General features: G+C 40.1%; 1 protein-coding gene across 4 annotated transcripts in view; it reads right to left on the reverse strand.

Moving 5' to 3' along the window:
* Positions 1–14717, reverse strand: part of CYB5R4 (cytochrome b5 reductase 4) — a 189966-nt gene that overhangs the window by 110802 nt on the left and 64447 nt on the right. For all 4 annotated transcript variants that reach the window (XM_008263160.5, XM_089332946.1, XM_070073823.2 and 1 more), the window contains 3 exons: positions 8717–8746; positions 7205–7265; positions 2381–2438 (listed from right to left, as the gene is read on the reverse strand). In XM_008263160.5, the coding sequence (XP_008261382.1) occupies positions 2381–2438; positions 7205–7265; positions 8717–8746 (149 nt within the window). The remainder of the gene's footprint in view (positions 1–2380; positions 2439–7204; positions 7266–8716; positions 8747–14717) is intronic.

The raw sequence follows: 14717 nt of genomic DNA on the forward strand, positions 1-14717 counted from the left end.
TTCTGGTCTCCGTACTACTTTGATATTACCCATGGGAGTGGACTCAGACCTCCCTAGGTTCTCCCCTATTGGTTTTAGACTACATGACAAAGGGACAACAGCAAGAAGGAGTGGGAAGAGGGACAAGCAATGTCTCTACTGCTCCTGGCTATATGACTGTATCAGGCAGAGGCTAGTCACTTTTTCTCTTTTAGTAAGTGTTTATTTATTAGAAAGGCAGAGTTACAGAGGGGTATCTTCCATCTACTGGTTCATTCCTCAGATGCCCACAACATCCAGTGTTGGGCCAGGTCAAAGTCAGAAGCCAGGCAGTCCATCCAGGTATAGCACATGGGTGGTAGGGACCCAAGGACATGAATCATTATCTGCTGTCTCATAGGGTACACACTGGCAGGCAGCTGTAACAGAAGTGAAGGCAGGACTAGAACCCACGGACTCCAATATAGGATGTGGGCATCAAAAGGAGAGGCTTACCCTGATGCATTGCAACACCTACCCCAAAGCCAGTCTTCTGCAGCAGAGTAAGCTAATGCTGCAAGAGTCAGAGGAACTCATCAGCTCAGGGTGGTTCTGCCACCCCAGAGGTGGCATGAAAAGCTCCCAGCTGAAAAAGCTCCCAGCTGCCAGAACTCATCTTTAAACCCACATTGTTCCTCCAAGTGTGGGAACCTTGATGACTGCTGAAGGAGGTGTTTGGAGACTTCCCAGGGGGAAAGTGAGCCCTGGGAAAGCCAGGGCTCTGTGTAACAGTCCTTCATTATTAGAACCCTGCCAACTAAGGCAGGGCCTCACATAAACAAAGTGTCAAGCAAACCCTCAGTGAATAAACTATCTCCCTAACTTCAGTTTCTTTTCTTTTTTTTTTTTTTTAAGATTTATTTAGTTACTTGAAAGTCAGAGTTACACAGAGAAAAGAGAGGCAGAGAGCTAGAGAGAGAGAGAGAGAGAGAGGTCTTTCATCCACTGGTTCACTGCCCAATTGGCCACAATGGCCAGAGCTGCGCTGATCTGAAGCCAGGAGTCAGGAGATTCCTCGGGGTCTCCCATGCAGCTGCAGGGACACAAGGACTTAGGCCATCCTCCACTACTTTCCCAGGCCACAGCAGAGAGTTGGATGGGAAGTGGAACAGCCAGGACTTGAACCAGTGCCCATATGGGATACTGGCATTGCAGGCGGTGGCTCCACCAGGTACCAGCCCCTAACTTCAGTTTCAAAAGGATATGGGGGTGGGGGGGAGGCTGGCGCTGTAGTGCAGCAGGTTAACACCCTGGCCTGTGGTGCCAGCATCCCACATGGGCACCAGTTTGAGACCCGGCTGCTCCATTCTGATCCAGCTCTCTGCTGTGGCCTGGGAGGGCAGTGGAAGATGGCCCAGGTCCTTGGGCCCCTGCACCCACGAGCGGGACCCGGAGGAGGCTCCTGGCTCCTGGCTTCAGATCGGCGCAGCTCCAGTGGCTGCGGCCAATTGGGGAGTGAACCATTGGATGGAGGACCTCTCTCTCTCTGCCTCTCCTCTGTGTAACGCTTGACTTTCAAGTAAAATAAATAAATCCTTTAAAAAAAAAAAAAAAAAAAAAAAAAAAAAAAAAAAAAGGATACCTGGGGGCCGGCGCTGTGGCATAGCAGGTAAAGCTGTCACCTGCAGTGTCAGCATTCCATATTGACGCCGGTTCTAGTCCCAGCTGCTCCACTTCCAATCCAGCTCTCTGCTATGGCCTGGGAAGCCAGTGGAAGATGGCCTAAGTCCTTGGGTCCCTGCACCCATGTGGGAGACCCGGAAGAAGCTTCTGGATCCTAGCTTCGGATTGGCCCAGCTCCGGTGGTTGCGGTCCTCCAAGGAGTGAACCAGCAGATGGAAGACCTTTCTCTCTCTGTCTCTGCCTCTCTAACTCTGCCTTTCAAATACATAAATAAATCTTATAAAAAAAAAAAGGATATCTGAACACCATTAGAAGTTCAAACATACTGAACCACAGTAGTACAGTCTCTCTAATTCCAATTTACATTCAGGAAATTTGTTTTTATGGTGAAGTTCATTGGGATTCACTTTCATTACCCATGCTTTAAAAAAAAAAAGTCACATAAAATACTTCCCAGTCCAATACTTTAATGAAACTATGGCCCAGTTGTTAAGAGAAGATACCCTAGAGCCAGACTGCTGGGGATCCAAACTGTAGATCTGCCATTTACTGTGTGACTTTGGTCCAATTATTTGATCTCTTTCTGGTTCCTCTTCTTTAGAACAGGATAAAACTAGTATCTTTACCACAGAATATTTGTGATGTAAATAAATCAATATAAGATAGGTGCTTAGAAAAGGGCCTGACCCATGAATAACATTTGTTATTTATTATTTTTAAATTTTTTTAAATGTTTTACCTTCTGTTTAGTATATATGACAATGGTGACTACGGAATCTGTTTGGAACCAATCATAGCTGTAAAATATTAAGAAAAGAAAGAATAATTATAACAATGTTGCACATTAACATTTTAAATCATTAAATTTTTAAACACTTACCCTGAGAATTATACTTCTCCAGATTAAACTTTTTTTTTAAATAAACAGTAATTTTACCATGTTATGATCTTCATTAGATAGGTCACCATTATTTCTAAATTTAAAATTTTATACTTCCATATATTTGAATAAAAACAAAAATAACACTGATAACACTTTTTATAAAGGTTATGCATCTCCTTACTAAAATCTCCTTTAATTAGAGCAATAAGAAAATATTTTTAAGGAGAATGAAGAAATCTGCATTTACTATGTTCATTCCTGCCTGTCACAAATCCATTACTATTAAAGATAACTCATTAAGGAGTTTGGCAAAGTGGCAGGATATAAAATCAATGCACAAAAATCAACAGCCTTTGTATACACAAGCAATGCCATGACTGAGAAAGAGCTGCTAAGGTCAATCCCATTCACAATAGCTACAAAAACAATCAAATACCTTGGAATAAACTTAACCAAGGACGTTAAAGATCTCTACGATGAAAATTACAAAACCTTAAAGAAAGAAATAGAAGAGGATACCAAAAAATGGAAAAATCTTCCATGCTCATGGATTGGAAGAATCAACATCATCAAAATGTCCATTCTCCCAAAAGCAATTTATAGATTCAATGCAATCCCAATCAAGATACCAAAGACATTCTTCGCAGATCTAGAAAAAATGATGCTGAAATTCATATGGAGGCACAAGAGACCTCGAATAGCTAAAGCAATCTTGTACAACAAAAACAAAGCCAGAGGCATCACAATACCAGACTTCAGGACATACTACAGGGCAGTTGTAATCAAAAAGGCATGGTACTGGTACAGAAACAGATGGATAGACCAATGGAACAGAATTGAAACACCAGAAATCAACCCAAACATCTACAGCCAACTTATATTTGATCAAGGATCTAACACTAATTCCTGGAGCAAGGACAGTCTATTCAATAAATGGTGCTGGGAAAACTGGATTTCCACGTGCAGAATCATGAAGCAAGACCCCTACCTTACACCTTACACAAAAATCCACTCAACGTGGATTAAAGACCTAAATCTTCGTCCTGACACCATTAAGTTATTAGAGAACATTGGAGAAACCCTTCAAGATATTGGCACAGGCAAAGAATTTCTGGAAAAGACCCGGGAGGCACAGACAGTCAAAGCCAAAATCAACTATTGGGATTGCATCAAATTGAGAAGTTTCTGTACTGCAAAAGAAACAGTCAGGAGAGTGAAGAGACAACCGACAGAATGGGAAAAAATATTTGCAAACTATGCAACAGATAAAGGGTTAATAACCAGAATCTACAAAGAGATCAAGAAACTCCACAAAAACAAAACCAACAACCCACTTAAGAGATGGGCCAAGGACTTCAATAGACATTTTTCAAAAGAGGAAATCCAAATGGCCAACAGGCACATGAAAAAATGTTCAAGGTCACTAGCAATCAGGGAAATGCAAATCAAAACCACAATGAGGTTTCACCTCACCCCGGTTAGAATGGCTCACATACAGAAATCTACCAACAACAGATGCTGGCGAGGATGTGGGGAAAAAGGGACACTAACCCACTGTTGGTGGGAATGCAAACTGGTCAAGCCACTATGGAAATCAGTCTGGAGATTCCTCAGAAACCTGAATATAACCCTACCATTCGACCCAGCCATCCCACTCCTTGGAATTTACCCAAAGGAGTTTAAATTGATAAACAAAAAAGCGGTCTGCACCCTAATGTTTATTGCAGCACAATTCACAATAGCCAAGACCTGGAACCAACCTAAATGCCCATCAACGGTAGACTGGATAAAGAAATTATGGGATATGTATTCTTTAGAGTACTATACCCCAGTAAGAAACAACGAAATCCAGTCATTTGCAACAAAATGGAGGAATCTGGAACACATCATGCTGAGTGAAGTAAGCCAGTCCCAAAGGGACAAATACCATATGTTCTCCCTGATCAGTGACAACTGACTCAACACCAAAAAGGAAACCTCCTGAAGTGAAATGGACACTATGAGAAATGGTGACTTGATCAGCATAGCTCTGACTGCTAATGGACAACTTAATACATTATCCCTCATAGTATTTTTTTTTGTCTGTTCTACTTAATATGACTGGTTTAATTCTGTAATTATCACACAGTTATTCTTAAGTGTTGAAAATTAACCGAAATGTGATCCCTGTTAAACATAAGAGTGGGAATAAGAGAGGGAAGAGATGTATAATTTGGGACATGCTCGGGCTGACTTGCCCCAATTGGTAGAGTTGGAAACATACCAGGGGATTCCAATTCAATCCCATCAAGGTGGCATGTGCCAATGCCATCTCACTACTCCAAGTGATCAATTTCAGTTCACAATTGATCATAATGAAAGGACTAAGAGTCAAAGGGAGCACATAAACAAGTCTAGTATCTGCTAACACCAACCGATAGAATAAATAAAGGGGAGAGTGATCCAACATGGGAAGTGAGATACTCAGCAGACTCATAGAATGGCGGATGTCCTAAATAGCACTCTGGCCTCAGAATCAGCCCTAAAGGCACTCGGATCTGGCTGAAAAGCCCATGAGAGTATTTCAGGCATGGAAAGCCAAGACACTCTGGCAAAAAGATCTCTGTGAGTGAGATCCCAGTGGAAAGAACAGGTCTTCAAAGAGGGAGGTGCCTTTCTCTGAAGGGAGGAGAGAACCTCCACTTTGACTATGACCGTGTCTAAACAAGATAAGAGTCGGAGAACTCAAGGGGCTTCCATAGCCTTGGAAACTCATAACTGGTGCATAGGGAGATTACTGATGCCATAAACAGGAGTGTCAATTGGTAAAGTCAACAACAGGAGTCACTGTGCACTTACTCCTCATGTAGGATCTCGGTCCTTAACGTGCTGTACACTGAGGCTTAATGCTATAACGAGTACTCAAACAGTATATTTCACTTTGTGTTTCTATGGGGGTGCAAACGACTGAAATCTTTACTTAATGTACACTAAACTGATCTTCTGTAAAAAAAAAAAAAAAAAAAAAGAAAGAAATTTTCAATTCCCAACTTGACTCTCACTGGGATTAAACATGACAATAGGTCTGATCTGATTTCATCATCATTTAAAAAAAATCATCTATTATTTTTCACTTTATGTTTCTGTGTGGGAGCAAACTGTTGAAATCCTTACTTAAGGTATACTAAGCTGATCTTCTGTATATTAAGATAATCGAAAATGAATCTTGATGTGAATGGAAGGGGAGAGGGAGTGGGAAAGGGGAGGGTTGTTGGTGGGAGGGACGGTATGGGGGGGGAAGCCATTGTAACCCATGAGTCGTACTTTGGAAATTTATATTCATTAAATAAAAGATAAAAAAAAAAAGCCTTATAAAGTATTTTATGCATGCAGTTCTCTTTGAATTTATGTAGAGAAAATAAAAAGTATACAAAGATTAAAAAAAAAAAAAAAGATAACTCATTAAGGTTTTTTGATGAGTGGACAGTAAATGTTAAACTAAGTCTTCTGTATTACCATAGCTATTGATCAAACTGATACTGGCTTTACACTTATCACCTACATAAAGGCACTCATAGGTGAACCTAGAGTGGGCATCCCTAACCTCTTAATTTAAAACAGTCTACAAAACAATGTAACAAATATATCAGGATGCTACCGTTAGAATAATAGAGACCAGCAAGGGAAAAAAAGATGGTAAGAATGACAGAGAACACACTTAACTTGAAGGGAATTTGAAGTCATTAACAAAAACATATACTGAATAATGTTAACTGTTTAAGACAGTACTCAATACGTTTTGAAAGATTTCCACTAAAAATTGATGAAAACAAATTAGATATACAAATAATAGAATAGTTAATTCTAGTATGGTCTTATATACAGACAAAAATGCTTCCACAGACTAATAACAGAAAATTGCTTGTGGAATCTATTACAAAACTGGTATTATAAAAATAAAATACTACGGAAATAAGTATTATGTGAATGCAAATGGACAGAATAAATCAAATGGTAGCAGTATACATTTAAAGTTGGGGCGATTATAATTCATTTCGTCACTTTTTTGTGTGTTTCTCTATTTTCCAAGTTTTCTTCCATGAATGTATTTTTTTTTTTTTTTGACAGGCAGAGTGGATAGTGAGAGAGAGAGACAGAGAGAAAGGTCTTCCTTTTGCCGTTGGTTCACCCTCCAATGGCTGCCACGGCGGGCACATCGCGCTGATCCGATGGCAGGAGCCAGGTACTTATCCTGGTCTCCCATGGGGTGCAGGCCCAATCACTTGGGCCATCCTCCACTGCACTCCCTGGCCACAGCAGAGAGCTGGCCTGAAAGAGGGGCAACCACGACAGGAATCCGGCGCCCCGACTGGGACTAGAACCTGGGGTGGCAGCGCCGCGAGGCAGAGGATTAGCCTAGTGAACCGCGGCGCCTGCCCCCATGAATGTATTTTATAATCAGAAAAAAAAATTTTTTAATTTTTTAAAGTGTTAGTGTTTAAAATGGATCAAATTTCAGTTATATGTAAAATTCACATTCATGGATCAACTCATTTTCCAACATCTGATAGATGAGGCACTACTGTTCTTGCATCAAAAAATTATGATTAACAGTAAGCAATAAACCATACTCAGAGCTACTTTTTAAAAAATGTGTGCATTTTTGTGTAGAGCTGATTTAACTTTCTACATAGTGCATACCTTGGAGAACTAGGACCTTCTTTGGCAAGTGTATCTGTCACTCGGCTCTTAGGAAGCATGCCTTCGCAAAGGAAAACATAATTTAAGCTTTAATTCATTTTCATAGCAGTGAAAATTTTTTGGTATCTCAGTTCAATCTTTATGGAAATATTACATACAAACATAACAGGACACAAATCGTAAATGTATTACTCAGTTTTCATAAACCAAAACATACCTTGTATCCTGCACCCACCTTATGGCCCCTAACAACTGACAAGTTCCACCACCCCCCACACACAACCCCTGCAGTTGTTGGAATTATGACATAGAAGGCAGGAAGACCACATCCAGAAATACAAATGTACCACATGGGCCTAAAAGAGCAAACTGTGGCAGCTGATAAACATAAATAAGAGGGGACTTCAAAAAGTTTATGGAATATGCATATTATGGAAAAACTACATATCGATTTAAAAATGTTTTTGCACCTGAATAAACTTATCTTTCAAATCAAGTTTTCTACAAACTTTTGAAGGATGCTTGCATATATTTTCAGTCTTACGGGATCCAGATCACAGTGGTAATGGTGCTTGCCAAATCACTTATAGAGTGCTATATTCCATTATTAAAGCCACTTTTAACTGGGTTTAAATGCAATTTATCCAAAGGAGGTCAACAGTAAAGTGAAGATTCTGGAAGCCATATGTGGTGGCAAAGGAAATGCCCAGTCCATTATTAATTAGTTTATAAACAATGGTCGATTTTGCAGTATCATAGAAGTGTCAATCATCAGATGAAACCAAAGATCAGTCCCTAATTTAATACATTTTTACACTCTCAAACAGCTTTAGGTATCATTAATTGTACAAACCAGTTTATAATATACTCTTCTTGTTAGTTAATAAGGAAGAAGCAGCTCATCTGGCAGTCTAGCTAGTTAGCTGCATTTCTCTAACATTCTTTTGTAAACAAGGGGAAAAACTTCTAAACACATATCAACAGTTCAGGTCTGGTTACCTCAGGCATTTCATCAATCAGTACTATCTGCTACACCCAACTTTTTCTTTGCAGCAGGGGGAGGGGGTGGTAAGCAGGGGGTGGGCAAGTACAGTCCTAACATCAAGTCACAATGAACAGCTGAGGAAGCCAATGCTGCTCAGCCAAGAAAAGATGAGATTATTAATCTATTCAGCATCTACATACAACACTGGAGGTGAGTCACATGCATCAGGGAGCTGGCTTGTTCAGGCTTATTTCTGAGGCTGTAACTCCTAATCACTACATGCCTTCAAGATGACGGCAGGGGGGACATGTGTTTAGGGATGTCATAGAAGGGACTGTTGTTAACAGTAGATTATTGTTAACAGTAGTGACTGGAATAGGAGGCCTAGAAAGTTTTATCCAATTCTCTAGATTTAATATAATAATGACATCTTTCACTTCAAAAAAATATAACTTCCCATACAATTCTGTGAGGCAACACTGTACATAAGCATGCACGACTCTTTTTATTATATATCTATGACTTACCATTTAAGACTTTCTTTTCCTCATGATAGTCTGTACAATGATTTAGAAAAAGAAGTAAGAAACAGTATATAATATCAAAGAGAATATCAGTACATATTATTGATTTAAAGCTAAAAGTCTTTCTTTTTGAAGAGCTTTCTAACCAAGGCTTAAGTAGAAGTGTGGTTGTGTTTTTGGAATTGCAGCTATGGAATGCATAAAATTTGTTCTCTTTTACTAATAAAAAAATTTTTAAAAAGAAAAAGAAGGCTCATAACTATATACCTTTGTTTCATATACGTAGGTTTCGGAGCTAAAGCTGTGGCATGCTGCAATCCCACATGGGCCCTGGTTTGAGTACTGGTTGTTCCACTTCCAATCCAGCTCCCTGTTAATATGCCTGGGAAAGCAGCAGCAAATGGCCCAAGTATTTGTGGACTTGCTACCCACATGGGAGACCCAGATGAAGCCCCTGGCTCCTGGCTTCTGCCTGGCCCAGGCTTGGCCATTGCAGCCATCTGGGGAATGAGCCAGCGAATGGAAGGCCCTTCTCTCTCTCTCTCTGCCTCTCCCCCTTTCTCCGTAACTCTGCCTTTCAAATAAATATATAATTTTTTTTTAATTTTTATTTATTTATTTATTTATTTTTGACAGGCAGAGTGGACAGTGAGAGAGAGAGACAGAGAGAAAGGTCTTCCTTTTGCCATTGGTTCACTCTCCAATGGCCGCCGCAGCTGGTGCGCTGCAGAAGGTGCACCACGCTGATCCGATGGCAGGAGCCAGGTACTTACACTTACCCTGGTCTCCCATGGGGTGCAGGGCCCCAAGGACTTGGGCCATCCTCCACTGCACTCCCTGGCCACAGCAGAGAGCTGGCCTGGAAGAGGGGCAACAGGGACAGAATCCGGCGCCCCGACTGGGACTAGAACCCGGTGTGCCGGCGCCGCAAGGCGGAGGATTAGCTTAGTGAGCCACGGCGCCGGCCATAAATAAATATTTTTTAAAAAATATGTTAATAATTTTCAATGTTAATAATAATTCTGGAGAATTATTAGGCCATTTCTGCTGAGGTCGGTCTCCCATTCCATGACTTTTCCTTCTTCCTTGGTCACTTTTTTCTAAAATCTTAGTTTCTTTAGAGAGGATATAAACTCCAAGTTTTGTCCAGGTTACAGTCTAAATTAGTCTAAATTAATCAGAATTACATTACACTTTATAAATGAAACATAGATGTAAACAATCCAAAGAAATATTCCTTATTATCTTTCTCTTTTTGGTCAGTACTTAAAGTGATCTTTGTTGCTACAACTTTAAAGTGGCAGAAATGCTGAAAATATGTCCAGACTTTCACATGGATATAGAATGGAATTATTAGTGTTACAACACAGAAAAAAAATTAGTATTTATTTTTTTTTCAGGATGACAGCCAACCCACAAAGTTATCTTAGTAATTACGTACCTTTCTAGTAACAAGAAACAAAACAAAAAACAAAAACAGAGACTCTCAGCAAGTAGTCAGAGTTTTTAAAATAAAACAGTATTATAAGCTATCACAAGGTAACCGAGTAGAAAAACTGAAAGACATCGCTCATTAAATTGACATCACCTTATTTTATAGAAAAAGAAACTGAAACATTTAAATCAAAGTTCTCAAAACTACGTTCTAACTTTTAATCATCAGAAATTCCATAATTAACTATACTTCATTCAACCTTTGCAAAATAATTATGATTAAGGAGGCCAGGTGACTATCCTAGTTTTCCTCATTTTATGAAAATAATTTTATAGCTGAAAGGGATCCTAACAACATAAGGCAAATTACCCGATCCCCTCATGTAAGAGTGAAAATCAGAGGTCAAGGACTAGAAACCCACAACTGGCAGCATAGCCAAGATTAGATTTTCCTCCTCTGAAACTCAGCCTTTATTTCTTGACATGCCATTGCTAGAGTTAATACTTCCTAAAAATACACAAGACCAAAAACATCACTTAAATTCTCCCTCAACACAAGCTTGATTCATCAACTGCCAGATAGAAATCCAGTTATTATAGCTGGCAAAGGATTATTGCTGTCTATGCTTGCTCACTCACTTTCATCTTCAGTCTTATCTGTCTGGTACTGCAGTTGTGATTATTTGTTTTATATTAGAACAAAGAAAACAGTATTATGATGGTATCCTAAGTAAATTAAAGCTATTTTCAGTGTACAACACAGCTAGTAGCTTCATAAATCTCATTTATTATGTATAATAATTTCTTTTTAATCTAAGAGGCTCCCAAATTTTGAAGAAATATGCTAGGTAATTTTCTTCTAGGGGGAAAATATATTATTTCACACAATTACTTCCTACCTGATGTGAACTTTCTGGATTCTGCTAAATTAGTAATTTGTTCCCTGAGTCTTTTTTTTTTTTTTTTTAAATCCAAGATGTGCCAGTAGAAAGAGGACATCTACTTAGGTGATCTGCATTACTTTGAAAAGCTCCACTAAGATACTTTTGCAAAAGTTATATATTCATTGCTCAAATCTTGATTTAATAATTTCTATATTTTAAACTTTTTTATTCCTCTTATGTTCTTTTTTCTTTTTAAAAAAAGATTTATTCATTCATTTATTCAAAAGCAGGGTAACACACAGAGAGGAACACACACACACAGGGAGAGAGGGAGAGGGAGAGGGAGAGAGAGAGGGGGAGGGGGAGAGAGAGAGAGAGAGAGAGATTCCATCCACTGGTTCACTTCCTAAATGGCTGCAAAAGCCAGATCTATGCCAGGCCAGATTCAGGAGCCAAGAATTCTATCCTGGTCTCCCACATTGGTGGAAGAGGCCCAAGTACTTGGACCATCCTCTACTGCCTTTCCAGACTTATTAGTATGGAACTGAATCAGCGGGACTCAAACTGGCATTTCGACATGGAATGCCAGCCTTAAAAGTGGCAGTTTATCCTACTGCACACAACAGTCCTAGAAGCAGTTTACCAGCAGAATTTAAATGTTCAAAGACACACTCTGTAAATTCCCAGGATTAAAAAGCTTTACAAGCACCAGAGTAAATTATTTATTCCAGAGTTTTTTCCACCATTACGCATTTAGTTCATCACAGCATACAATGCATTTTTAGAAGTTCATATTTTCTCCGTAAGTTAGTTATCCTTGTCACTGTTTATTCAATTCTCCAATTTATACTTACTGTCCAATTCCTGTCCTAGCCCCTGAGGGAGTAACGATTCTAACCTTATTTGGAATGAATACGTATATGTGTGTGTGTGTGTGTGTGTGTGTGTGTGTCTTCAAAATTTATCATTCTCTGAAATAAACAAATGCTAATATAAACAAAATATCAATCACCACAGAGCAAGATGCACATTCTGTTCAGTCATGCGTCTGCCCCTCTAATCAGAGACTTCTCATCTCTCATTTTTAATTACCTTTCCTTTAAATCACCCTCACAATGGACCTTACACCAGCAAGAGCAAATCAAGACAGCTAGACTAAAAGAGCAAGTTTGCTTGTCTGGTAAATCTCACGTCATTACATCCCCCTGCCACCCTATCTCCTACAAGTAGCTGTCTTGCTTCTTCCTCTACCAGTTACTCTCTGAGCTATGCTTTGCTCACCTGAAGTGGCCCCCATTCCACTAATGAGGAAACAGAAGGTCCTAGAGCAAAGAACTCTGTCTCTGCAGAGGCTGCACTTCCAGCTGGCAGCCAGTCCACTCAATAGTTACCCAGTCCTTGATCACAATGCTGTGACAGTAAAAGGACTCCTAGAAATTAGAACGCCTCAGCACCCTGTGGATCCTGTTGTCTACCTGTATACCTGGCTCTACAGATGCCACGGTTTGCCTGGGATGAACCAGAGAGCTGTTCACTGTCTACATGCCAGATTAATATGCTTGGGCCACTGTCATCAGTTTTAAGAATGAGACTAATGCATGTAAGAGGGTTTCTCTGTTTCAGCACTACCAAGATTCTGGGCTAGATAATTCTTTGTTGTGGACATCTGTCCTAAGCTTTGTACGTTATTCAGTGGCATCTCTGACCTGCATCCACCAGAATGCCAGTTGTGCCTAGTTTGCTTATGACAACCAAAATGTTCTTCAGCTAATTCTGACTGTCCCCTGAGGAACATAATCAACTCCAGTTAAGGACAACTGGCATACACCAAATGAAAATAAATCATTCAAAAGCACATAACATTAATGAGGTCATTCTCTGCCTTAAAAAAGCAGGCTCCTAAGATTTCTTCACTTAGTGCGCTTCCAAAATTAAATAACCCTGTAGCCTTTAATCAGGTGTGTTAATCTACAAGCCTTGCTGGCGCCGCGGCTCACTAGCCTAATCCTCCGCCTTGCGGCGCCGGCACACCGGGTTCTAGTCCCAGTCGGGGCGCTGGATTCTGTCCCTGTTGCCCCTCTTCCAGGCCAGCTCTCTGCTGTGGCCAGGGAGTGCAGTGGAGGATGGCCCAAGTGCTTGGGCCCTGCACCCCATGGGAGACCAGGATAAGTACCTGGCTCCTGCCATCGGATCAACACGGTGCGCTGGCCGCAGCGGCCATTGGAGGGTGAACCAACGGCAAAGGAAGACCTTTCTCTCTGTCTCTCTCTCTCTCTCTCACTGTCTACTCTGCCTGTCAAAAAATAAAAAATAAAAAAAAATTAAAAAAAAAATCTACAAGCCTCAGTAGCTTCACGTTGACAGAGGAAATTAGAGCAGCTCTAAGTCCCTTTCCCACCTCTAATGTTCTGCTAACCTATGGTTCTAAATGCTTTACAGTCATTGAATTCTAGAGACAGGGCATGAAATCTAAAAAAATAAAGTAAGAGGAATTATGATAGAGTAAAAAGAATTAAGAAGAAATATTCCTAGGGCCGGCGCTGTGGCGTAGCAGGTAAAGCTGCCACCTGCAGCACCGGCATCCCATATTGGTGCCGGTTCGTGTCCCAGCTACTCCACTTCCAATCCAGCTCTCTGCTATGGCCTAGGAAAGCAGTAGAAGATGGCCCAAGTCCTTGGGCCCCTGCAGCTGGAAGAAGCTCCTGGCTCCTGGCTTCGGATCGGCACAGCTCTAGCCATTGCAGCCAACTGGGGAGTGAACCAGCGGATGGAAGACCTCTCTCTCTCTGCCTCTCCTTCTCTGTGTAACTCTGACTTTCAAGTAAATAAATAAATTTTAAAAAAAGAAAAAGAAGAAATAGTCCTGAAGCTGAAATATGTCATTAGAAAATATGACTACTTTTTAAAAATATAATGTTAATTTTAAAAAGTATAATTATGCTCTAGAACAGTGCTGTCCAAAATAAATTTAATGCAAGCCATCGTGTAAATGTAAATTGTCTAATAACCAGATTAACAAAGTAAAAAAAGAAAAAGGTTAAATTAGATTTTTACTTACTATATGCAGAATATTCTCATTTGAACATATAATCAATACAATAATTATAAGACACTTTACATTTTGTTTTTCATACCAAATTCAATGTGGTTTACACTTATAGCAACCATATCTCAACTCGTACTAGGCAATTTTCTTCCTAATTACCCAGACATTTCACCACTGCTACACTAGAAGCCACCAGACAAACTGGGAATTAAGCCCCCAAAACTGTCCACATGTCTGTTCTGGAGCCCACCTGCACTGGTGTATGGCAATCACCTCACATAAAAGACAGTGCCAGATTTCCAATACTGAAAAGAGCTCATGTGTAAACTCCTCTTCAGTATATCTACTTTCTCCTCCTACCCAATTCTGTCAGGATTAGTCTCATCATCCTCTCTTCCCACTTCACCTGGGAGAAGCTCTAAGTATAGGGTGGACACACAAGCTGGTTTGCTAGACAGACATAGTTTACCCCCATTGTTCTAGTTTAATCACTAATAGTCCCCATTAACTCTAAAAAATTGTTCCAGTTTAGACTGGTACATGGTTATCCATCTAATGTTCTCTATGAATAAATCTCACATATAAAAAGTATAGGAAGTAATGTTAATACACCACTTTAATTATCATGGGCATTTCTTAT

The sequence above is a fragment of the Oryctolagus cuniculus genome, chromosome 5, assembly GCF_051225735.1.
Source record: "Oryctolagus cuniculus isolate XC-2025 breed Fujian yellow rabbit chromosome 5, ASM5122573v1, whole genome shotgun sequence".
Classification (NCBI taxonomy): domain Eukaryota; kingdom Metazoa; phylum Chordata; class Mammalia; order Lagomorpha; family Leporidae; genus Oryctolagus; species Oryctolagus cuniculus.